Consider the following 26448-nt stretch of genomic DNA (forward strand, 5'->3'; position numbering starts at 1 on the left):
AACCGGTCCCATTCCTTGCAACAGAGGCATTCCTCTTCTGTGGGCACTGGGGTACAGCATTCACAGGTACACCACCAATCTCCAGAGCTACGCAGCCTTGCAGCAGCCATTCCTCCTCTCTCGTCCTCTACCTGTTGCGCCTCTCTCTCTCTCCTCCTCCGTTCTTCAATTTCACGAAGCTCTTCGTCAGTGAAATAAACCGAAATTTCCCTTGAACAGCAGCTCAACAATCAGTCCTTCATCTCGGAAAAACAGTGGTTTCAAAACTGCGTTATTACCTGTAGCCACCGGGTCAGTTTGCTTTGCAGAGGAGGAGACCTCGACTGATAAACTGCCCATAAAATCACATTAACAACATACCGAAGGCATCCTTAAACTTCACTATTTCACCTCTGCGCTCCTCTCCACTGGTCTCACCGACACTTGAGCACCCATTCTGGGATACACAGTGTCGGCCCGCCAAGCCTTACCTCCACGCTCCTCTCCGCTCCTCTCCCAGACACTTGAGCACACATCCAGGGCCCCGGAGGTCAGGCCGGGGGGGGTGTGGGACCACGGGTGGCAGCTCCGGGCACTTCCACTTTAACCCAAAACGAGTGCTCACGATAACCAGATGAGCACATAACGTCAACTAGGGAAAATAAAATGAAAACACCACAATTGTAGCCTGTTAGCTAACATGAGCTAAACCGCTAAACTAGCTATCAGCTAACGAAAGATAACGTTAGCTGGTGGGGACATGTGCTATATACACCCAGTTGTGCCTCACCACTCACCAGGAACCTCTTTTAATGGTCAAAGAATAAACAACAAAGCTATTTTCTGCCAATTTATTCCAGTAGAGCTTACCTGAAACCAACTGCGATGAGATGTTGTGTCCTGCGAGCTCAGTTCCAAACAAACACCGCAGAGATGAAATTCCGCCTCTGTGGCGACTTCCGTATGTGGGCAGACATTCTACGGCACTGGGCCGACCCAAAGCCAACGTAACAGAGAGGGGCCGACGTCGGCCAGATGTATGTGTGCTATCTGGGTGGATTCCTGACTCTCAGGAGGAGCTCCCTTACTCTTTCTCTCTCTCCATTTCCCCTCACTTTACCTACCTTGCTAGAGGAATTATACAAAGGGGAAGGAATAGGAATGTTTTAAAATGCTGCTGTTGATAGTAGCCAAAGATGAGGAAAGAATCTCCTGTCTTTGTGTGTCCCATATGAGGGATGGTGATGGATGGAGGGTGGAAGCTAGGGCGCAACCTTAGTGTCCTTGGGGGAACAGACTGATGGCGTACATCTAAATCTGCACAGTTGCAATACAAGTAGTTCATACTGTCTTTTTGTTATAGATTATTAGTGGGGCTGGAAATGCATTTGTCACAGTTGTGGTAATAGAGCATTGAGTGTCCAAAACAAAGAGTTCAATCTCTGGTGAGCATCACTTGGTAGAGGGTAGCCCCAGTTTATGCCTCATATTATTATAACATTCATGTATCAGAGCCAAGCATCTTTTGTTCCTGAAAGATAAATCAAGGCAAATAAATAATAATAATATTATTATTATTATTATTATTAAGGAAAAAAAAAAGAGTTTTTCTTTTTCCAGAAATGATATTCTAGCCTTTAAACCAGGCCATCATCTCATCCTGTTCTTCAGTATGGCCTGCTCAGTGACATTCTTTGTGCTGGTAATTAGAATGTTGTATAAAGCTTCCTGTATATTTGTCCCATGGTGGCTGTGAGATCACCAGCCAGCCTGCTGTAATATAGGGAACTTTAATTCATTTCCTCACCTCACTTACACGCTGTTAACTCTCCAGTTGGCTATTTATTGTAGCTGCAGTCATAATAGTGGCAGTGGCTATCCTCATCATTAAGATGAATGGTGTCTGGCTCCAGCACTGGTATTAGCCACCAAATGATAGTGGTGTTTCTAAGCAGTGACATATGACACCTCTAATACCCTGCAGAGGCCAAGACACAGTGAAATAGAACATGTGTGATATCCACTTCCATATTGTCCTGACCAAAAGACTCTTAGCAATGCCTGGATTTACCAGCCCAGTTGTCAGAAGAAAAATGTTGGCACTGTGTGTGTCTGCAAACCACAAATATGTTACACTTGCACATTTAATATGTATCATGCTAATGATTCTTAAGTGACATAGCGTATAGGCTAATTTTGTCATCAGAAAGTGGAGGGGATGGTAGAGTGCGTGACAGCTAGGCAAGACGCCTGCCAAGCTGCAGACCAATGTCCAAGACCAAAAAAACAACAAAAACAATCGTGTTTAACACCAAATGTGGGTGGGTTTTTTTGTTTGTTTTTTTAGCCACCTGTCGCTGTTTATCCAGTGGTGACAGGGCCACGGAAAGCAATTGTTTTTTTACAGAGACGTTGTTGTGTTTCCACCTGGGGTAGTGCTACCAAAAGTGGGTATGTTAAGCCAAAACGTTATCTTTTCTTAAAAAATAAAATGTTTTTTATGCCTAAACCTAACCACACATTAACCATGGCGTTGTTGAAATGTAAAGTTTCAACATATCTGCTACATAATTGGCAAATGAAACATATTTGTGCAGTGATGTTTCCTGAGGGAGAACTTAACTTAAATAAATGCTTCACAAAAATACAGTAATTTACAAAGTACAGGAGAAATATCTTGTTGAGTACACACTCCTTTTCAGCTAGAATATGCACAGTATTTATCCTAGACATAAATTCCTGTTCTCTCAAATATTACTCAACAAAACATCATCAGTAAACTCTTACAAAATGTACTTAAGCACATGAAAACATGTTACTAATACTGATAATAGTGCAATAGATACCACAATATGTGTACATGTGAGTTCACAGTTTACACAAAATGGTGGTGACCCTCAACCAGACTACAGGTCGGTACTTTTCTGCCCAATATTTTACTCAACTGTTTACTGTAATTACTTGTGTGTTGTTGTTTTCTTTACATTATCCCACATAGGGAGGCTAATATAGTCTTCACAGATTCCCCTGGTTCTAAGTAACTCAGTCCTGATTTGTAACACAAGTTGGTCCAGGTCCAAATTATATGTAGTTCAGTGGGGTCAGATATGGTCCCTTTTATTTGCCTCTAGTGTTTGTGTGTGTTATCTGACTAATATTCTCGTGAACACCAGTGAATCCTGTCAGCCCTGATCAAGTGGTGTCTCATTATCTTCACTTGTTGTTTTAGGGCATAAAGTGAGTGATATGTACAGTTACTCTTTTGCACTGTAGCTGCCAGTTAATTGGTGAAGCATCATGCCGCTGCCAGTGTTGCTGTTCTCTCTTTGACTTTTCTTATATTTCCAATTTCACCTTGAATTGATATTACCCTGTAATTTTCCTAAATGCAGCATGTTGTCCTTTAAATTCGTGAAAAAGTTGTTTCAGAACTACTCACACTGACAGGAAAATCTAAAATGCATGCTTGGCATGGTTTGCTGAGCATCAACAAGTATTTCTAGATCTCTCTTCTAAATCCACTTCTCAGATACATTTGAATTTGATTTTGGGTGAAAGGGGGGTGTCTTATGCCAGGGACCACAAGCTTTTTCATTTTAGATCTTCATATGCGAGTCTGAGCACTTGTGCTGTACACTAGGTTCTGTAGCATGATTTTAATCAGTCACTTAGCAGTAAATATCACTCCTAATGGGGACAGTGATGCTGGGTCTAAGACCGAAGAGTTGCTCTCTTGTCAGGTTTGCTCACATAGGCTATATGTGGCGTGCAAAAAAAAAAAAAGAAATCAGTCAGAAATCGCAATCGTTCATTTCTAGATAAGCGTGGATTTATGCCACCTTGATTTTAGTCATTTTGGGGTTTTATTGAATTTTTATTGAAAGTCTTTGCTTTCAGAATATAAAACTCTTATTGTCAAGTTTAGACGATAAATAAAATTATGAAGCTTGTGAATGCATGATGAAAATCTAGCAGTGAAGACTTAACAGCAGTCTGGTCTTACTCACCGCCACTCTCCCTGTCTCCCTCTATGTCTCCCTGAAATTATGAATAAAAAGCTTATAGTAACAAAACAGGGTTTGGAAAAGTGTCTTTTTCCTCTGATCTCAAATAAACAAAGTCTTGGCTTACACAATATTAAAACCTCTTAAAACTCACCGGGTCGTCATTGAGTTCGAGCGGCTTGGCATTGTGCATCAAAATATAGTGTTAAATGTTTACACTTCTGTCATTATAGACAGGCTACACACCATTAGCTTGATTATCCACAAATTCAATAGTAAACTTTATTTTTTAATATTTAAGAAACCATGAGTGCCAAAGAATAATTATTTTAGATTTGCCAGCATGGTTAACTAGAGAGGTGACAAAAATGGTAATAATAATACTGCCTTTCAAGACACTCAAGGTCACCTTACTGTACATTCAAACCAGAAGCTTCCGAAGAGGCAAAGTCTCTCACGGACCATTGTCGGAACAAGTGTGCTGTAGGAAACCAAAGTTACATGGCTTGTTCTCTGGGACCCGCTTAATCGAAACACGTCAGCATTCCGATTGGTTGCTGCCTAACCGTGTCAGAGCTCATTACCATAAAGTTAAACGAGTTTTAACTCCCCTCCAGACGCACTCCGGTCGCTTTGGTTGCCCAAGACGCACGGCTGACGACCAGGTCGCCCAAGTCACCCAAGTCGCCAGGCTTTCATTGAAAATAAATGACTTCCGGCGCTTTGGAAGCTCTGGTTGCTGTTGGTGTGAATGTACAGTTACAGGCAAAGATAGAGTAAATAACAACATATTAATTAAGTCAACTAAATAAGAAATAAAGTAACATGTGAAGACCATTGTTAACTACTTTCTTCATCAAATGTACTGCAGTTCTTCCAACACAAACATTATTTTCTTGTCTTTCTGCATTTTCCTCTTTTTGTGTGTTTTCATTACCTTGCTGGCAAAATTCAAATGTCCTTAAGCTTTTCTGTGTATTTTTCACCCAGGGACAGCCCTGAGGGTATCACATGCACTCCCATTTTGGAAGGCCAATGTACTTTGTCACATGTCTTTGCAGCTACCGCACTGTAAACTTTGAAGGCCTTTTTCTCAAAATCATGGCCTGAAGGAAGTCATTATGTAATGTGAAAGTATTTTGCTTAATATTTGGAGTACAAAAATAATACTGATATCATAAGAAGGCTAATAGTCACATAATCACAAAGTCACATTATGCAGAGGCAAATGAACTGAGTGTACAGTTAGGGTGGGGGTTGGGTAATGGATACAACATTGTATCACAATATTCAATGTGGCAATTTTGTATCAATACACAGATGCTTAGTGTTGATTCTTTATTATATAAAATATACTTTTGGTATCCAACTAGAATAATAAAATCAATTGCTTTTTCAGTCTACTACATACATTTGCTGCAATAGAAATAACTGAAGTGAGATAAACAGACTAAAACTGCCCTATTATACAATACAGATGTTGACAAATTTTTCCTTTAGGGATATAATTTGGGGTTGAAAAAAGGTAAGAAATTGCAATATATTGCGATGTTACTGCAATGTTCAGCGTGCTTGTATTGTGAATAATGTATCGTGATAATATCGTGTTGGTGGTGACTCCAGTAAGTCCCACCCCTAGAGTCCAGATCATTTCTTCATCTGGTGAAATCTGGACTGTTTCAAACCCCTGCTGAACTGTGACAGTGGGACTTGCTGCTAGTGAAGACTTTAGAGAGTATCATTACATTGCATTTCATAATCTTTAGTTGCACCCCCTCCACTATACTTTCCACATTACAGAGGAAGGGCTGGTTCATGTCCTTCTCAGTGGCAGAGAAATCTTGAAAGTGCCTGTTAAATTCTGTGATCGGTGATGTGAGCACAGTCACATATTTATATCCATTGTCCACTTTTAACTTCCTTGTTACTGCTGCCATGCCTAGTGGTTGGCTGGTAAGGCCTATGTGATATAGATTTGACTCGAGCTTCCCTTGCTGTCGGAACCCTGCTTTATACACTTACGCACACGCACACGCACACACACACACACACACACACACACACACACACACACACACACACACACACACACACACACACACACACACACACACGCTGCTTCATAATCCTTATTTTGTTGTGTAAAATGTTGCTAACCTCCTTCATTCTCCTTCTCTCTGTGTCTTTTCCTCCCTCCAGATGGTCACAAGAACAAAGAAAATATTTGTAGGAGGATTATCAGCCAACACAGTAATTGAAGATGTGAAGCAATATTTTGAACAGTTTGGCAAGGTAAGACCATTTGGAGTGTTTAGTCCTCTGGACTGCTCTGTGTTTGTGTGTGAGGGCTTGTGAGGTGTGCCTTTTGAAGGTTCAAAGCAGTTTAATAAGTTCAGTGTTGCTGTGTGAGCTCTGAGGCAGACTGCCGCTGGTTCTCTAGCGAGTTTGATTTCCTCGTGCTGTTGTGGCAACACTGTGTACACTCAGCCAAGAGAATGGACCCTGGACACCAGTCTGATGGGATGTGTATGTACCCTGTCCTTAGAGGAGTTAATTTCATCCAGCTGCCCAGAGTCAGATGAGAAGAAGCATATCAGTTTCATCTCTGTGAGTCCAGTGCAAAGAGAGGTACAAGACATGTTCAGTTGAGCCCAATACAAAGGCTGGAAGCCTACACAGCTCCATCAAACATTTTTGGGTTTGTTTGTTTTTTCATCCTAAGTATCCAGTACAGTTTAACATTGCGGTTTGGCAAGGATAACACTTTGTTTTTCTGGGCTGATATTTTGTTTAGGATTGTTGAGGATGTTTATGTGTGTGTGTGTGTGTGTGTGTGTGTGTGTGTGTGTGTGTGAGAGAGAGGAGATATACTGACATCGGTGCTGAAGGCTATTATGTGTGTAACCATTTTCATGGTTTTCATTTTCAATGAAGCATTTTGCCTCAATCCTGCTCCTTCTTCAACCGGTTAGTATAAGCTACAAATATCAGTATAAACCTGTGTGTGAGAGTGTGTCCATTTGTGCTTGTAGTTGTGAGGCTTGTATAGTGAGGACCATGTTTTAAACCAACAGTGCAAGGACATTTTTAGAAAGTGAGCATTTGGTCAGTCCTTACTCCTTCAGAGTTTTAGGGTTCAGGTTACAATAAGGTTAGGGCCTGTGTCTTCAACAGGGGGTCTGTGACCTCTAGGGGGTTGTCTGATTTACTGCAGGGGAGATGCCAAATTATTGTTTGGTAATCAAATTTAATTTTTGGTAACACTTTATATTAAGGTACTGTAATAAGTGCTAATTAGTGCTTAATAAGCAGTTAATTAACAGTTAATGAGCACTTATAAGACGGTATAAGATGCTTATTAACATTAATAAGACTAGACTAAGTGATTATTACAGCATAACTGACTGAGTTATTATTGCTTATAGGAGCATTATGAGCTCTTAATAGAAACTTTGTTAACAGTTTATAAACCTATACTAAATATTAATAAGATGTCTGTTTACATTGATTATAATTTATAAGGGTTAATTATGTAAGGGATAATGTATAATGAGCCAGTGAATACTGGGAAAATATAGAATAGAACCCCAACGCGCAGCTATCAGTTAAATAAATAATTTGAGACAGAATATTGATTAATTATACGATTTTTATTGATTTATAAATTAAATCGGGAGGTGAGAAAAAAAAACTGCCGGCAACAGCTGAATCTCCTTGTCAGGGCAGCGTCCCTAGCAACACTGGGCTACATAGCAATGGTCATTACACAGTAATATCAGACCTCTGAATGCCGCGACTGACCAATCAGAATACAGCATTTAATAGAGCCGTGTAATAAAGAATAATAAACACATTTATTACTGGTTTATAAGACACTATAAGACCCTATAAGATGAAATTAATAAGGTGTTTATTAACATTAATGAGACTATAAGAAGTTAATATAAATGCCATATTACGGTTAATAAATGCTTAATTATGCACTTATTAATAGTAAATAATGATCCTTTGCAGCTACCGGATCTAAAGTAGGAACAGTGTCGTATAAAGGTTAATAAACTATTAATATACAGTTATTAACAGCTCATAATGCATCTTTGCAGCTACTGGATCTTGAGTGGGAACAGTGTCTTGTTGACATTCATAAACTCTTTATTATGCACTCACTGAAGTTAATAATTATATTAATTATGCACCTATTGCAACATCCAGATATCAATCATTATTTCAACATTAAAGAATTCTGATGTGTTCTTTTCACTCTAGTATGTTATTATTTTCTTTAACAAAGGATCATGGAATCTCATTTCCTCAAATGGCATACTAAGACAAACATGAGTTATTTGAACTTAAACATTTGAGCAGATTGATTCAGAGTTAGCTGCTTTATTCACTCGTGATGAGACTTCAGCCTACCAATGGTGGTGAAAACACAACATAAGGACATATTTCCTTTTCATATTGATTTTTAATGCAACCACTATTGTCAAAAACAGGAAAAAGGATTGGAAACCCTAATAGTTGAGTTGAAAATGACAGATCTGAGTTCATTTTGGCTTTTTCAAAAGTTTTGTTACTTAGATTGACTGTTTGTGAATACAGTGTTCCACGAGGCTCCCTGTAACCCATCAGTTTTCTGAAAGTAAGTGACAAAAGTCTCAACATCGGCCAGACCAAAGGTGGCCAGGTCCTTGATGTCTTCAGGCCAGTTGCTTAGGTCATACATGGTGGCAGCGGCCTTCAAGACACCCAGGCCAGTTGCTTAGGTCATACATGGTGGCAGCGGCCTTCAAGACACCCTCATCAAGGTTGCCAAGCCGCGTGGTGAGGTTGTCACAGAAGCCATTGATTAGTTTATCTTTCACTTTGTGGAAGTCATCATCACCCACTTGTTTCCTGTTGAGTTTTACACCAGAGAAGGTGTTTCCGAGAAAAGGTCCCACTTCATGCAGGAACTGCTTCAGATGCTGACCTGGGACTGTCTGAAATACAGAAGAAAAAACCTTTTACTGTCACGATTGCTAAACATACACCGTAGCATATTAATTCCTCTCTAGGGAGTTTATTTTGTTTACCTGCATGGCTACAAGAGCCAGGGTCGTCTTTTGCAGTCCATCTGACACCATCTGCAATGTCAGCCCATCCTTCTGAAAGAGAAGGCTCAGAATTAAACCCATAAACACATTTAATCTAACTTCCCTTGTTTTTGATCCACAGCCTAGTACTGAATTACTCTCACAATGGTTTCACAAGAGTGATAATAAAACACTTACACACTGAGCTTGATACAAACTTCGATTGCCAAAATGTATGAAATGGTCCTTTAACCTTACTGATGGAGAGGAATGAAGTGAGGCTATAGCGTTAGCAAATCAGCAGGTGTTAGTATGAACATGACGCAGCCTATATCCGTTACCCTACTCAACGTAACACACAGCTCACACGCTCCTAACTCAACTCAACTCAAACTTTATTTTAACAAACTACATTTAAAACAACCAAGGTTGACCAAAGTGCTGAACAGATCAATAGAAATAAACAAGCAAATACAATGAGGTACCTAATAGTACACCACAATAATAACCATAAGATACATAAAATACAATACAATAAAATAAAATACAAGAGTTATAAAATAAGATCAAAATAAGCTAAAATGTTTGGGTGTCCAGCTCAACCTGAGTTAAAAGCCTGAGAGAAGAAGTGGGTTTTAAGAAAAGACTTAAAAACCTCTAGGGTCTGGGCAGACCTAATGTGCAGGGGCAGGCTATTCCAGAGCCTAGGGGCAGCCGCCCCAAAGGCTCTGTCGCCTCTGGTCTTCAGCCTAGTCCTAGGAGTAGCCAGTAATAGCTGACTGGCTGATCTCAAGGCTCTGGAGGGAGCATGAAAGTGCAGGAGTTCGGTTAAATAAGGGGGTGCCAGCCCATTTAGGGCTTTAAAAACAATCAATAAAATCTTAAAATCAATTCTAAAACGCACTGGAAGCCAGTGGAGCGAGGCCAAGATTGGTGTGATGTGATCGTGTTTACGCTTTCCAGTGAGGAGGCGGGCTGCTGCGTTCTGGACAAGCTGTAGACGGTGTAGCAGTGACTGGTCAATACCGACATAAAGCGAGTTACAGTAGTCCAGACGTGAGGTTATAAAAGCATGGATAACACATTCACTCTGCTCATCCTGCTTCACACAATTTACTGTCACTGTATACTGACACTTTAACTCACACAGAACGTCATTAGCAACGCACTTAGCTAACGAAGCTATTTCTACCCTCCACGAGCTGCGACACACACGCGCGCACACACACACACACACACACACACGCAGGCACACACACACACACTCTCTCTTAATCACGGTCAAAGTCAATGTCTCAATGTGTCACAGTTACACAATAAGGTTCTGCTAAAACATACTACTGTTATCTGGGTGTTCATTATACTCAGCTTACCTGTAGGAAATTTAGAAACATGACTGGCTGCTAGTTCAAGCATGACCCTCATCTCTGTAGCTAAAGTTGCTAGCCTAATTATTACTGACTGACTGAACCGAGTACACCTCTTCTGATTAAGTGTAACTGTACATTCATTATCATCATTATCATAAACATCAAAATTTAGAACACACAGTCACATTTTATAACTTTGTAAGGTCATCATGTACATGATTAGCTGAGTTGCTAGCCTACTTTAACAAACTAACTTACCACAGGGACAGAAACAGATGAAACATCGTCTTCAGAGTCCCGACGCCAAGTGTCGCATCCTACTCCAACTGGAGCGGCACTGGAGGAGCTTGCATCAGTTGTTTCAACCATGTCAGCATTGCTAGGTTCTGTGCTCTGATGTGGAGTGGCGAGCATAGCTGGCGAGTGGCACCCAGCGTGACCTTCATGCAGTGAGTTGAGTTCCGTGTGTGTGCATGTGCGCACGTGTGGAGCCAGATCAGGTGCAGCAAAAGCCACTGAATTTTTGCTGTTCATAAGTTTTTATTGAAATTATTCAAGCGACAAAAGCGACGTTCAGATACTCACACGTAATGACGTTGTAAATAACCATTTCAATATTGCTTTGACTTTTTTTTTTTCTTTTTTCTGTCCCAGAATTGTCCCAGACACATCATCTTTGTGTCCCAGTAGCAATTTTTATAGTCTCCGGGACATCGGGACACCGTTAGTTTCGAGCCCCGAGAGTATATTAATAATTTATCAACCTTTATATGACACTGTTTGATAGGGTCTTATAGTGTCTTATAAACCAGTAATAAATGTGGTTATTGTTCTATAAGTAACCCTTATAAATCATAATTAATGTAAATAGATTAATTAATATTTAGGATAGCTTTATAAACTGTTATCAAGTTTCTATTAAGTGCTTATAATGCTCCTATATGCAATAATAGCTGTGTTAATTGTGCTATAATTAACACTTATATAGTTTTATAAATGGTAATAAACAACTTATAAGTGCTAATTAATGGTTAATTGGTGCTTATTAAGCATTAATTAACGCTTATTACAATACCTTAATATAAAGTGTGTTTTTCAGTGTTTTTCTGAAAAATAGAATACTTCTGAAAATACATATTAACTGTAAACACATAATTAGCAAAGATAAACAACAAAACAAAAACATAATTTCAAATCATGTGAGCTAGCTAATGCTAAATCACTGTGCAGCACCTGTCCATAACAGCAAGCCCAACTAGACAGGCTGGATATTCTTGTGCACCACTGTAGATTGTTTTGTAACTTTCTGAGCAAGAGACTCTGAAATACTATCCACCTCAGAAATACACATGATTTATAAGGTCATTTATGAAGTCACCATGAAAACCTCTCAGTCCATCTGTATACCTCTACTCTCTCTTCTTCTCTCAGACCTACCCAGGTCATCCATCAACATGACACAGCTATCTAACACACTGATATTCACATTTAGCCAGTGTGCATGGCTGCGTGTGTGTGTGTTGGATAAGCCTAGTAAATAAGCTTAAGGTGTAAATGGAGAATTCAGTGCGTTGAGTGTTGAGAGGAAGGTGAGGAGGAGAGGAAAGGAAAGAAACAGAGCAGTGTGTTTGTGTTACCCTTTCTTTTGGGCCACTGTTGAGAGCAAGTAGGTGCTAACACTATAAATATGACCTCTGTGAAGAGGTTCATTCCTGTGATCAAATATGATGGTTTGTTGGTTGGTCTTTGAATGGACAGAGGAAAAAAAGATGCCATTACACGGTTAGCATTATTTCTTTTTTAAGCACTGAACATGGTTCCAGTGAGCAGTCCAGTCAGCTGCAGATCTGAAAATGACATCTGAGGGCACTTTTACTGTAGTGCTTTCAGTACTGTTTTTTGATACAGAAGTAACGTCACTGTGAAGTTCCACAGAGGTTTCTGAGGGTTCTTAAGGTGAGGAGGGATTCTAGGGCACTGAGGTCACACAGTCTCTCTCCACAAAGGCTGCTCTCTCTGAGACACTGTGTGTGTGTGTGTNGTGTGTGTGAGTGAGGAAACATGGTTTTCTGGGTACCTTGAGTCAGATTTATGTTAGTGTGTAAGCAAATGTGAATAAATTCACCTTGGAGATCAGACGCAACACCATTTCCTCTGCCTGAGCCAAACGCTGAGTCACCTTAATTGAGATGGCAGCTGCTACAGGCTTTTATTTATTTATTTATTTAATTTGCTAATTTATTCTGAGATGCTGAGCTAATCAGTTCTGGGTTAAACCAGAGCCAGGCACCGTGGCTGAACAGTCAAAGTAGCTAGGTCAGTTTTATCATGCTGCTCTCCAACTGAATGATTCAGCATGACAGTGATGCAACCTTGGAGACATCTTTAAACTCTCTATTATAAAAATATGTGTTATTCTAACTTTTCAGGTGCTAGTGATTTTTATTTTGATTCTATCTGATTCTAAAGCTTTACCTTTATAATTCATGTGTTCTCATCCTTACCCAGGTATTTGGTCCACCATTAATGAAGGTCCTTTCCAAACAGACACTTTGTATTGTAAGATCGATCTGTGTTAAGAGTTGCCATTCATTGCCAGTGTTGATTTTCATCAACTCGTGGATTTCCTACTGAAACATGGCATACGCTTAAATCCAGAAAATGTTGTACGCACAAAAACATCCAGATGTATGACTCTGTGTGTACGCATGAATCCAAGCACATTTCCTTTGTACATCCCAATCATTGTGGAATTGAGCGCACATGTTGGAGTACCCGACCCCTCCCTGTCCACTCCCCCATTTAAATATGCAAATCATATTTAAATGAACCGTGCACCTGAGATTCCCCTCTCTGCACTAGCAGAAAACTAAAACACAAGAATGACTTGAAAAAGAAAAACTTCACAGAATCACATTCACATTTTATAGCAATGTGTGTGCAGTCGATAGCTCCGATAACATTAGGAAAACCAGCTCTCGCTGCAAATTGCGCTTTAATGTTGGCCTGTTCAGCTACATATGGGAATTTGATATACCTGGCTGACATGCGGATAATTCCGTCCCACACAGCTGGCATGGCTCGGCTCAGGGTCGACTGGCACAGTCCCGATCAGTCGGTCAGCTCCCTCTGGAATGTCCCTGTTGCTAGGAACCCCAGTGTGGTCAGCACCTGTATGGATACGGGCAGCACATGGCTCCTTGCCGTGTCGCGCTCCAAGGCCGGCCGCAGCTCTGCGCACAGTTCCAGGAGGATTGCCCTCGGGAACCTAAAGCAGCTGATGAGCCAGTTGTCATCATGTGCCAGTAAATCCTCTCTGTCTCTGAACACACGCTCTCTTCGTATTGCACCATTTACAATGTCTTAATACTGCTACAGCAGCCATTGTTGTTAACGGTATTTTCGGCACCACACTTTGCAAATGCTTTTATATCCACTCATCTAATTGCAGACACGTGGGTGTGTTAATTGTTCATCAGTGTTAATTGTTCATGTGTCTCTGATGTGCACATCACTCTGAGGACTCATTGTTTTCACATTTATTTATTATAACAGTTTCCCAGCATCACCTCTAAGTGTCGTACGCCAGCCATGAAGTTGGCGTGAGGTACCACACATTTCCACGGTCATTTCACTCTTGATACATCTGAGCTTTGCCGTGGAAATGGACGTACGCCACGTTTTTGTGCGTACGCACCCTTTGTACATGAGGCCCCAGATGACCAGTGATGAATGTCACATAATGTATGGGACAATGTCACATAAGATACGTCATGCTCTGTTCTGTTAGTTACAAAGGTACTTATTTTCAGCCAAACTGTGATATTTTTGCTAAATCTGACCAAGGAGTTTTGTTTTCAACTGTGACCATTTCACAATTTTAAGAATATATTTAAAACTGTGACTGTTAACTGTCATATACAAGGTATTCTATCATCCACCAGTAGGGGCGCTAATTTAGGAAACGCTCTCATAGGTCGTATTACAGGGCTGTAAGTGCTGTACTGTAAGTGGGCCATTACTCACTGGTATGTAGAACTGGCCCACTTCTACATTTTACTATTCAGTGTACCGTGACTTTTTCTTGCACACCAGCACTTCTCACGGGCTGCCGGTACTCTTTTCATGCCCCCTTCATATCAGGTTCTCTAGGTGATTCAAAATGGCCATAAATAAACTGCTTTATCCAGGGGGCACTGGGGGCATGAGATAGGCTATCCAGTGGACACTATGTGACACTCACCTGTTAATCTAAAACATACCTGCCTGCTTTTCTTTGTCTGCGATTAGTCTAAGTAAGGTTACATTATAGTAATTTAGGGCTGGCTTCAAAAGGGCACATAAAGGGAACAAGAAAAGAGTCAGAAGATGACACACCAGAGTCAAATTATGTGGTGCTTTAAACTGTGGCTGTGCACTTCATATTGTGGGATGTGGAAACACTCATTTCATTAGATGTCCATGAAATCCTCATTCAAACCTAACACTATTCCTCACAGTTAAAAAGATTATTTCACTTCAGATTCACATGATAGTGAATGATGTAATTAATCTGATTAGAATGCAATAGATAAATAAAAAAAAGCTTCTTTTTTTTTTTTCAAATTTCATATCAGTTGATATTGTTTGAAGGAAACAGATGGTTAATTGTGGTTTCACAAATCTAAGGTAGATTTTGAACAAACAAGATTAAAATAATGTCAATAAATAAAACACTAAATAAACAAAGAAATCTTAATTCTGGTCAGGAGCATGTCAAACCCTTTGTGCAGACAACATTTTGTAAGTGTTTTAGCTGACAATGTAATGGAAAAAAAGATACAGATAAAACACAAGTCTCAACTATGGTCAATATTTTCAGTTCACATTACACAGTATTTAATTTCTTTTATTTCTCAGTCAAAACAATAAGGAAAGACAGACTTGCCTGATGTCGTCAAGTAGCGTGGGATTTTTCCTTGCCAGTGCAAATCTATCTGTCCTGACTCAGGTAGAAATCATGTTCATGGACAAGGAAATATATCAAAGTTTTAGTCATGTTGCGTTAATCACATTTGTCTGCATTATATCATATCATTTAAATGAAATAGTCACATTACCTTATGAGTCAACTACCCACTCAGCTACTGTAGCTAAAGTTATATGGCAGATTCAAATTGTGGGGTAGCTCAGTGCTGTTATCCTTGGTCAAAACAATCATATTTAAAATAACTTTATGAGTGTGCTTAACACTGGTATAATGTTTTAGTGCCATTCACATTAACTCGGTGACCACATAGCATTAGTGTACGGTAAGGTGGCTTTTCTAGTTTTCTACCTCTGTTTGATTATGAATGGAAACTAGTGTTTAAAGTACATTAGTGCTGTCAGCACCCCCCTCCTCTGGTGTATGCCTGGTTTAAAGACAACCCATATTCCAAAAAAAAAAGTTTGGACATTGTGTAAAACCTAAATAAAAATGGAATGCAATGATATGAATGATGAATGAATGATAAATCCTTTTTGACTTTATTCGATTGAAGTCCAAAGACAAGATATAACTCATTACCTTTATTGTTTTTTGTAAATAAACACTCATTCTGAATCTGATGTTTGCAACACATTCCAAAAAAGTTGGGACGGGGGCATGTTTACCACTGTAACACATCACCTTTAAACAGTGATGTAACACATTGTCTCAACTTTTTTGGAATCAAGGTTGTATATCAAACATCTATTGAACATTTTCTATATTTCTATCAAGACAAATTATATTGAGATAATTATCGTCATTTTATTGCCCAGCCCTATGTTCATACAGGCTACCTTTATTTGTTACATAGGGTGCATACAGACTACGATCCTGTCCATTCATCCATGATATAATTGTCAGTGAAACTTTCTCATAGTAGGAATGGCGGTATCACTAAAGAACCCAACACATAAATCAGCCAATACAACACATAAATCAGCCTTCATTAGTTGAAGGTCAGAGACTTTCAGCATACAGTTTATCAGCTCTTTCTGCTTTTCATATTTGAAATGCCTTTTGGACAGAAAAGCTTGAAGTCTAAAGCACAGCAGTGAGCAAGAATCGGAAATAGTTTAAATGAGGTTGAAATACTCGAGTGCCTCAGCTTTCAGTTTTCTCCGCCCAACTCTCTGTGGAAATGAGAGGGAACAAATCAGAGAAGGTCAGTGAGGGATAAAAAAGAAGAGACAACTGCTCTCCACTCCACAGGATTATTGCTGTCATGAGACTACCTTTAACATTTCTATGTGTGTCTTCAGTGTTCATGCAAGCACAACCCACTCAACCCACTGAAATAACTTGACTGCTTAATATTTACCATCACTGCCCAGCAGGTGGCGTACCATGTAATGGTTTCCAGTGTTATCTCTGTCTTGAGATCATTTGTCTCATATTTGCAAGCTATCCTATGCAGCATGTATGAAGTAGAATGGTGTAAATACATACAATAGGTTATTATCTGAAATGTACCAAAGTACAGAACTAAGATCCAAAGGCAGCTAAACATTATATATTTCAGATTATAAAATAAATAATGAGGTATTAACCACTGAAGGTGGTTTGATTGAATTTTGTTGGCATTTGTCTCCTACAACTGAGAGAGAAGTTTGCTTCTTAGCTATTTTACAGGCCTAAAGGAAATTCAAAAAGTTATACCTCCGTATAGGTTTGAAAGTCTGCAAAACTCAGGGTGTTGTACGTTTTGTTGGCTGCTCATGTCTGTTAGCATCCAACCAAAATGCATGATTGTGTTAACAGAATAACTCCATTGTTAATGTTGTCATGGTTATGAGAATAACTACTTGGTTAAGGTTAGGGGGTAATTGTGGTCATGATTAAAATAAACTAACGTTGACTGTTGAAAGGAAATGGGAAATGAACAATGATCTCATGTGAAGTCACCCTTTTAGTTGACCCATCCATCCATCCATCCTGACCACTATAACAACGCCATATCTCTTGACAGACAAGAGTCATCATTTAGGCAGCCGCTTAATGCTCTAGTCAGCTGATCATCAGAGGTGTGGACTCAAATCACGTGACTTGGACTTGATGACTTTAGACTCCACTTGGCAAAATAAAGACAGGCTTGCAACTCAAGTTGGACTTTAAACCAATGATTCGTGACTTCGCTTGGACTTGAGCCTTTTGACTTGAAAATACTTGATACCTTCCCCCAAACATTAAACAGTATTTTATTTAAAAATTGTCCCACCAATGAATTAATTTTCCTTCATTTCTGTCAAATAATTCTCCAGATCTACTTTGTTTGAACCAATCCCACAGCATCCAGTCAAGTTGCAGGAGAGAAGCATAAAAAAACTGACACAACATTACTGAGTTCAAGTTGGAAATTATAATACCAAAGGTCATTTTGTTCATGTACAAAAACTATGGGTGGGGACTAACTACCACTAACTTCCAACAAACTTGTTTTCACAAATCAATGCAGATTTTAAAAAAAAAAGAAGCAACATTTATGATTTTTGTAAATGTAATTTATTATTACTGTGTTGTTAAAATGGCATAATATTTGTCAAAGAGTGCATTATACCTTGTTTAGGACTCAACATTCAAAGTTTAGGACTTGGGACTTGACTCAGGACTTGCCTGTCTTGACTTGGGACTTGAGTGCAAAGACTTGGTCCCACCTCTGGTGACCATAAACATAGGTTCTGTGTAGTCATTTGAACAAACAGCACATGTTTACATCTTTCCTGGAGGACCAGAGTTGAGTGACTGTGGGTCATATGGGCCTCTTTTCTTCCAAATGTAATCATTCCACCTTGTTTCCCACTGAACTTTTTACAGGAGTGTTAAATACTCAGATCAGATGATCCGTTCATGCTGCACAGTAAGAAATCACATTTAATAACTCTGGTTTTTGTCTCCAGAGGGGCAGATACAGACATTTGAATGCACGATGAGCCATGTGGAACAACGTAGAGCTCCTTAAGAACAAGTTACTTGGACAGAGATTTGTAATGTGGAAGCTAACTGCTTCAGTGCCTCGTCTCCCCTGATATCACCTGTGGCAAGTCCCCCACAGGATCCTCCAGGCCAAACCATAACAGCTTGCTCTCAGTTTCTGCTACTGCATAGCCAGGATCTCTCATACCAGGGATCTGAATACCTTTGTGGCTCTCTAATGCAAAGTAATGCAAGGTTTAAATGTCTTATTTGACTGGCTCGGAGCAATGGGAGATGCTGCTGGCTAAATGATGTGTTAGGTTGGTCTGTGCTGCAGCCTACAGTCAGCCCCCAGGCTACTGGAGCTACTTACCAGTCACATCATTGCAGCTGAGGAGGCTCTTACAGCACGTGCACATGAAAGCTAACAGGTGTTTGCCAGTGTGAATACAAGCAGTCAGACTGGAACAAAACAAACTATTTCATATTCAGTCTAACCTCTGTTTGCTGTTTGTTGGTGGACTCTGAGGGAAGGGGCAGAGTCACATTTCACCTTCAGAAAAAGGTCAGCTGTTTTTTGGCTTAGTCATCCATTGTAACTGAGTGAACCTTTCTTCCCTTGCCTTCTTATCTGAGACCAATTCATTGTATTGAAAGGCCTTCTGGGAATGTGGTGGGCTTTGCTCCATTCAGTCTGGTGTTCACCTGACCTTCCTCACACCACATTTCTTTAGCACATGAGCCGCTCTAATTCTCTGCACATTAGCAAGACTCATGGGTGGAACAAAAATGTTTTGCCCTCTACCTACTCTGTGATTTTTTTTAATCAGGTCATTTGCTGCTTGATTAAATGGTGGCTTCTCACTCCATATTTTGGAAAGTTAATCTATCCCACTAATAGCATTTCTTGCTGATTATCTGGAGTCCCGGAGTGAGCGCTGAGATGACTCAGTCTGAAGAAGGTGGATCTTCCGAATGACATCACAGTTTAAATCTGTTGTCACTGATGTGACAGTTCTTCACATTTATACATGTCTGTAAGAGAGGCTACTTCCCTGCCTTCATTTATTTCACAAATGAAAGCTCAACTACAGCTTTCTAGATTTTGTAGTGCTTGCATTGATTCTAGTGTGTATTATAATACTGATATCCAGCATCCAGAAAGCATTCTTGACTGTGATTAGGGGTATGATGATAATGGGTACGCAGCAGAGCCGAGTATCATCAGCTGCACCAAAATGCCCATAATCAAAGCAAACAATGTCTTCTCAGGTGCCCTGCCTGTGATAGTTACTAATGCATTATCGTTGGCTGCCACGTGGTGGATAAAAGGATAAGGACAAATGAAACAAAATGCTAGTTGTGCATCACTCTCTGGAAATCTCTGGGGTTGAAGTTAAGGCAATTAAGGTAATCTGTGAAATTACAAAACTTTTCAATATTGTTTTTATCACATTTGACTATCAAGCCTCCCTCACTGTGGTACTGCTGTTTAGTTTCTGGCTAAATTCTTTCTTTTTTATTCCTCCGCACCAGCAATAGCTGTGGCCAAAGGCATTATGTTTTCAGGTTGTCCATTTGCCCGTACAGTATGTACTGTCTGTATGTACTTTGAACTCAGTATCTCAAGGATGCCTTGAGGGAATTTCTTCAAGTTTGGTACAAATGTCCACTTGGACGCAAGGATGATATAAATAGATTTTGGTAATCATAGGTCAAAGGTCAAGGTGGTTATGACCCCATGTGTCCCATTCTCGTGAACACAATATCTCAGTTGAGGGGATTTTTTCAAGTTTGGCACGGACATCCACTTGGACTTAGGGATGAACTGATAAAAATTTGGTGGACAAAGGTCAGAGGTCACTTTGACCTTGTGCAAATACAAGGTTTGCAACTAGCTTTCCAGCAACAAGGAGAACCAAATTGAGTTAGCACCCCAACGTCTAACTCTGCAACGACCCAGAACGACGGGCCTCCTCGGATCTGCACCTTTGGAACAACAAAGCTGGAACCAAAGCTCTTTCCAGCTTTCCTCGGCCGGCTAACAAAAGCAGTATCCCTCAAACCAACCCTTGCCTCCATCCATTCAAGGATTGGTAACGAAACAACTGGGCATAGCATTAACATAACTGTACAGGCTAAGCAAGACTGTTTAACTTGTTGATTGTGATTTAATGCTGTTTATTGTCATTGTTGTGATTGTTTGCAGTTAGGTCATTAGTTAGTTGGCTTCGCCAAAGCTAAGTGTTTAGTTTGCTAATGCTTCTCACAGACAGAGTCTTGGATGCATCTAAACATCCTCTGTATTAACCAGACCCTTTGCAACATAAATCGATTCACATAGACTCATTTACAAATTTGCTTTCAACAGAGCTACACCCAAAGAGGCGGCTCAAAGTTCCCACTTTTTCCTTTGTCTTTTTCCTGACCACACAGTTAAGCGAAACCTCCCCCGATCTGAAGTTCTCTCTCTCTCTCTCTCTCTCTCTCTCTCTCTCTCTCTCTCTCTCTCTCTCTCTCTCTCACACACACATACACACACACACACACTTCTATGTAGTTAGTTAGAATTTGAATAGAATAGAATAGAAATAACTTTATTAATCCCAGAAGGGAAATTCAGCTGTCCAGCAGCTCATAATAAAATAGACATGAAATAAAATACATTAATATGAAGAAGAAAAAATACAAAAACAAAAAATAAACAAATAGACATTAAATGAAGATAAAATTATCCATTACACAGTCCAGCCAGTTGTGGCTAATGTGATGTGTGTAAGTGTGTGTGTGACTGGATTCAGGAGGTGTAAATTGTCTTATTGCCATGGGGACGAAGGATCTCCTGAAACGCTCTGTTCTGCAATGCAGTGAGATGAGCTGACTCCTTTGTCACTCCACAAGGCTGTGGAGACTGTCTGCTGTTGTCCATTATAGCTTTCAGTTTGTTCAATGTGCCCCTCTCCACCACAGTTCTTAGTGGGTCCAGTCTCCTGCCAAGCACTGAGCCAGCCTGACATAATGAGGCTGCTCTGTCAGGTAGTCTGTTATCCAGGAGGTCAGGAAGTGATCTATTCCCATCCCCTCCAACTGGTCTCTTAGTATGGGGGGCTGGGTTGTTTTAAACATACTTGAAAGGTCAAGTAAAAGGATCCTCACACAACATCCCAGCTCCTCCAAGTAGGTGTAGGCCCAGTGCACCATGGAAAGAACCACATCTTCCACTCCAATGTGCTTCTGATAGGCAAACTGGAGGGGGTCCACCGCATCAGTGACCTCTGACTGATAGTGAGTTTACATTCCCCATAATGACTGATGGCAGGAAAGGCTTGTATCTCCACCACCTAGCTTTTAGCTTTGCTCCTGCTCTGCAGCCTCGAAACAGCTTCCTCAGCTCCGCCGGTATCGGGTGATATAATAACTTTAGTTTTATAATAATTATTATTACTGATTATTAATAATTTCAGATAGCCAATTTGACACTTTAATTAGAGATCTATTATTATATAACAAATAGTATCCCCACTTTTTATAATACCCAGAAGATGTGGAAGATGTGGCCAATATGGTTTGTCAGGTTTTTTTTAATATGTATAGTCTCTGTCAAAACTACAGTAGCTGCAAAATGCTACGCCAGTAATAACAAAACAGCTCAAACTGCAAGACACTCAGTACGTTTACATGGCATTAGAGAAAATCAATCTATTGTGTTAGTCCAACTACAACCGGACTTTTCAAATACTTGTAAACATGTTAGTCCTACTGAAATCATACTACCTCGAATTTCTCAAAGTCGGACTAACACACCCGGATAATACGGTTGTGAGTGGAATTATATGCATGTGTACAGTTAACCGGCGCTCAGGGCATGCTCCACAGTGTCTGCCCTGGGCTTTGACCCAGAAGTCAAGTGGCATTAAATGAAGAAGAAGAAGAAGAAGAAGAAGAAGAGGCTGGTAACAACATGGTGAAGTCTACATCCACAGTCGTGCATTGTTGGACGGACGAAATGTACAGAGCTGTGAAGGTGTCCACCATGGTACCAGTTTGCAGCTAGTTAACCGTAGCTAACTTGTTTGTCAATTGTTTCTTCTGTGACATGATAGGTCAACAGGAAAAGGGTTCAATACTAACAAGCTGAAAAGGGGTGTGTTTCCACCTACTGTAGCGAAGTCGGACATACTTCGATCAATAAATCGATTCCCCTCTTGTGCTTGTAGACTGGGACAAGGACAGTTTAATGGCCTAGTCGAGCTATAACCATAGCTTGACTTAACTGTGCATGTAAATGTACTGACTGTTACTAGTAAAAATCCATTGACTCATCCAAATCCAGATAGTTGATTGTCTAGCGCCCCTGCACTTCCAATCAGCATGTGGATGCTCAGCTTAAGGAGGGAATAAATTACCATAGGGAAAATGCCAAACTGCCTCTGAGGGTTCCTTTGGAATCGTCGCTTAATGCAATTCTGTTTTATTTATTTATTTACTTTTGTTTTAGATCTAAATGAGTAATATACACACACTGACAGACAATAATGATGCATGTGTCATATTCTTTATAAAATGAGTGCAGTCGTAAGCACAGCATGAAAAATAAATCTGGATCCAGATCTAAAACCTCATCACAGGGCTTTTAATTCACATCCTCACTTACTGTTTAGAAATCTTTTAGATACCTTCACAGGTGTCTTAGAGAAATCCAACAGTATGGATGTTGCTGAGGTCAGTCCTGAATGCTGAGCCATGTATCTGATTTAGAAACAAGATCAACCACTGTCGACTGGAGTAGGAGCCTCCCATCAGAACTGTCAGTAAACAGCTGCCTCATCATGTGTCTCTGCTGCTCTATAAGAGCTTAATGAGGCCTCCGAGGTACTGAGCACCATATACAATTAATGTGCTTACACAATGGAGGGTGAGTGTGAAACAGCAGCAGTTTGGGCTTCCCCTGTCTCTGGAGCCCTGAGTGCTACAGGGACTCCCAACAGTTTAAACAAATGTAATGACAATAATAGTAAGAATTGTAGTTTCCAAAATGTTGGCAGGTATTGTAAGACTGCACAAAGTGTCATCTAAAATTCTTTGTTAAACATTAACCATGAGTGGTAAGTCTATGTTTTTCTACAGAGCAGTGGCTCCACTCAGTTATTTTTAGTTGAGGATTGGAATCATCAGTTGGAGACCCCTGAGTCGACTGAGATTCTCAAAGTCTTGTGATTCAGTATGCAGTGTACTTCTGGAAACATTTTGGTCCCAGATTTAGCTGCAGAGTAAGCACTCCTTACATTCACGCTGCCTTCTGGTACCAACAAATTCTCACTCTGACTTTGTCACATGTCGACATTTGGTCATGCACTTTCTATGTCGGGATATGACGTGCAAGGTACCCTGGGTGTGTTGGTTTTTAATGCTCTGGGACTCCTTGTCAATTTCAGCCTGTTACATGCATTGTCTGCTTTCAAAATACACTTCTGTTTTCACAGGAAATGTACAGTTTGCATACAGTCTCTTTCAAAATAAATGCACTACATAGGTTTCTTTCAACAACAAACGCACGTGGTAACATATTGCCAACACACGCACATGGTTGGGTTTAGGCAACAAAAGCATGCGGATGGATTTAGGAAAAAAGAACAGGGTTTGGCTTTACAATCACACGGGAGGCGAACACCGGCCTCACGGGTGAAAGATGGTGGTTGTTGGACCCATCCACCACCCCTCCCGCCCACCGACTATGACTTTTGCCACCTTAACTTTCGTTGTTGTCCTGCTGCCACATTTCTCCTTGATGCCACCGGATGCTGTGAAACAATAAAGGCAATGAGTATCATGCTGATGTGAAAGGACGGCTTTTTTTTATCAGAGTCTAATGCCAGAAGTCACCGACCAAGTGCTGGTTTTCAACAACTTTGGTGTGAGACCAGATTGCTGGTACAGGCAGCTGTGTACCTAGTCCCAGGGTGAGTGTACGTGAGATGGAGGCAGCTACGTGGAGAAAGAGACGCTTTGCCCGGTCAGACTCTGAGATAATGTTATCTTCTGCTGTCCACTTAGAAATGTTAAACTCACAGCAACTTAGCTTGATATCTACTGTTGGCAAAAATGTTGTTGCACATTTTCAATCTGCTGTTAGTGTAGTTAGCATGCATTAGCTCAGGGCTAACTTGTCTTGTTTACAGTATTACATGAATGTTACCCTCTCCTCAAGAGTTTGACATGGTTATCAAATCTATACCTAATTGTATTGTGTCTTTAGCACAAAAAATACACCTTGATGTTTCTATTTTAAGAGATCTTCCTCTTACTATTAGAGGGATCCACATCTGTGATAAAATGCACAAATGCTTTTATGAGAAGCCAACTTGAACATGTCACTACTCCTATATGTAAATGGGAACTGCCTATTGGTCCGACAGCCCATTGGTCCGACAGCCCATTGTTCCGACATCCCATTGTTCCGACCATATTAAACCCATTTTTCCGAAGTCCCGTTGTTCCGAAATCATCATGATGCCCTGTGGTTAAGGTCTGGTTAGGTTTAGGCACAAAAACCACTTGGTTAGGGTCAGGAAAAGATCATGGTGTGGGTTAAAATGAAAAAGAAAGTGACAAACACATAAGCCGTGAGCCTGCTTTGCCTCAAGCCTTTACCAGCTGACCCAGAGCTGGTCACGGCGCACCATCAAGGTAGAAATACGCCTGCCGGGAGCCGCTCAGCACCGCGGACCGTCGGATTAACGGGATGTCGGACCAGTGACATGGACCCATGTAAATACCGTTGGATGTATCTGAACAAGAAATTATGGAATGCTATCTTTCTATTACCTCATAAGTAAATAATTTCAAATAAAATTAAAGACCTATTATTTAAGATTGTTCACAGATACTACCCCATGAAAGCGAACATACGTAATTTCTTCCCTAATGTAATTAACATATGTACTTTCTGTGGTTGTGAGGGGGAAACGATTGAACATGTATTTCTAGATTGTTTTCATGTTACTTCCTTTTACTTGTATTTACAAAAATGTTTATCAAGAGGTTTTGAAAAAAGACATTATATAAGTAAAACTGATATACTACTCATGCTTAATAATTCTAAATTGTCATCTGATGAAACATTCGTTATAAATTTAATTAACATCTTAGCTAAATATTACATACATGAAATGATCTGATATAAATACTATTGAAAACTTAAAACACTTAAAAACAGTAAATTAACTAAAACAGAGATGTTTGGGAAGGGAGGTTTTTAAAGTCAAGATAACAATTTTGCTGAACTGAAAGTTTCTTTTTCGGGGCCACTGCTCCTGTGATGTATGTAAATTACATTGGTGTGAGACATCACTGAGTATTCTCCCAGCTGGAGCTCAAATGCACAAGGCAAAGAGGCGAAGGACTCTCCAGCTAGTTTACATGAAATTCACTCATGCGACCTGGATTTTAATGAAGTTGGAAGAAATCATGTTGGGGGCTTGATGCAGGAGGGAGTTTTGGGGTTGCTGACACAATGCAGGTCATGAAAGTGTGGGTGTTCAAGTCAACTTCGTCAATTCTGCCATATGTACAGGATATATAGACTCAGTCTTCTCTCAGTACTTTAAGTGGACGATGATGGTACAGAAATGCCAAGAGTGGTGACACTGCAGCCTGTTTCACCACAACCCTCTTGCTCTATAGGATATGGGAATCGTAGTGGATTGTGGGAGCGGCACCACCATCTTGGAAGGATAAGCGTCCAGTCTAATCATTTGTCATCTGTCAGTCGAGAGGGAGGCAAACAAGCAAATATTACAAATTTGAAGTTATTCACACTAAAGTGGTTGAAGGAATGAAAGAGGGAAGTTGTGCTTGCATGACCCAACAAGTCCGCCATGGGTAGGAAACTCTAACAAATCTTTTACATTAAAATCCTATTTTGCTGCAAAAGGGCAAAATGACAAGCAGCTCCAGCCATTCCACTGTCCTGTATTATGGCATGATAAACCACATGTTAGAGCATGTTAATCGGAGTATGCACAGCTGCATATAAATGGGAATATCATTGGAATATTCATTTTCATTAGACTTGTAAACAGCTTTTGTAATGGATGTGG

At 40.2% G+C, this 26448-nt stretch overlaps 1 protein-coding gene across 4 annotated transcripts in view; it reads left to right on the top strand.

The window, feature by feature from the left end:
• LOC126397419 (RNA-binding protein Musashi homolog 2-like) overlaps positions 1-26448 on the top strand; it is a 499199-nt gene that overhangs the window by 138471 nt on the left and 334280 nt on the right. For all 4 annotated transcript variants that reach the window (XM_050056179.1, XM_050056199.1, XM_050056189.1 and 1 more), the window contains exon 6: positions 6183-6275. In XM_050056179.1, coding sequence (XP_049912136.1) covers positions 6183-6275 — 93 coding nt within the window. The remainder of the gene's footprint in view (positions 1-6182; positions 6276-26448) is intronic.

This window comes from Epinephelus moara, chromosome 2 (genome assembly GCF_006386435.1).
Source record: "Epinephelus moara isolate mb chromosome 2, YSFRI_EMoa_1.0, whole genome shotgun sequence".
Lineage (NCBI taxonomy): Eukaryota > Metazoa > Chordata > Actinopteri > Perciformes > Serranidae > Epinephelus > Epinephelus moara.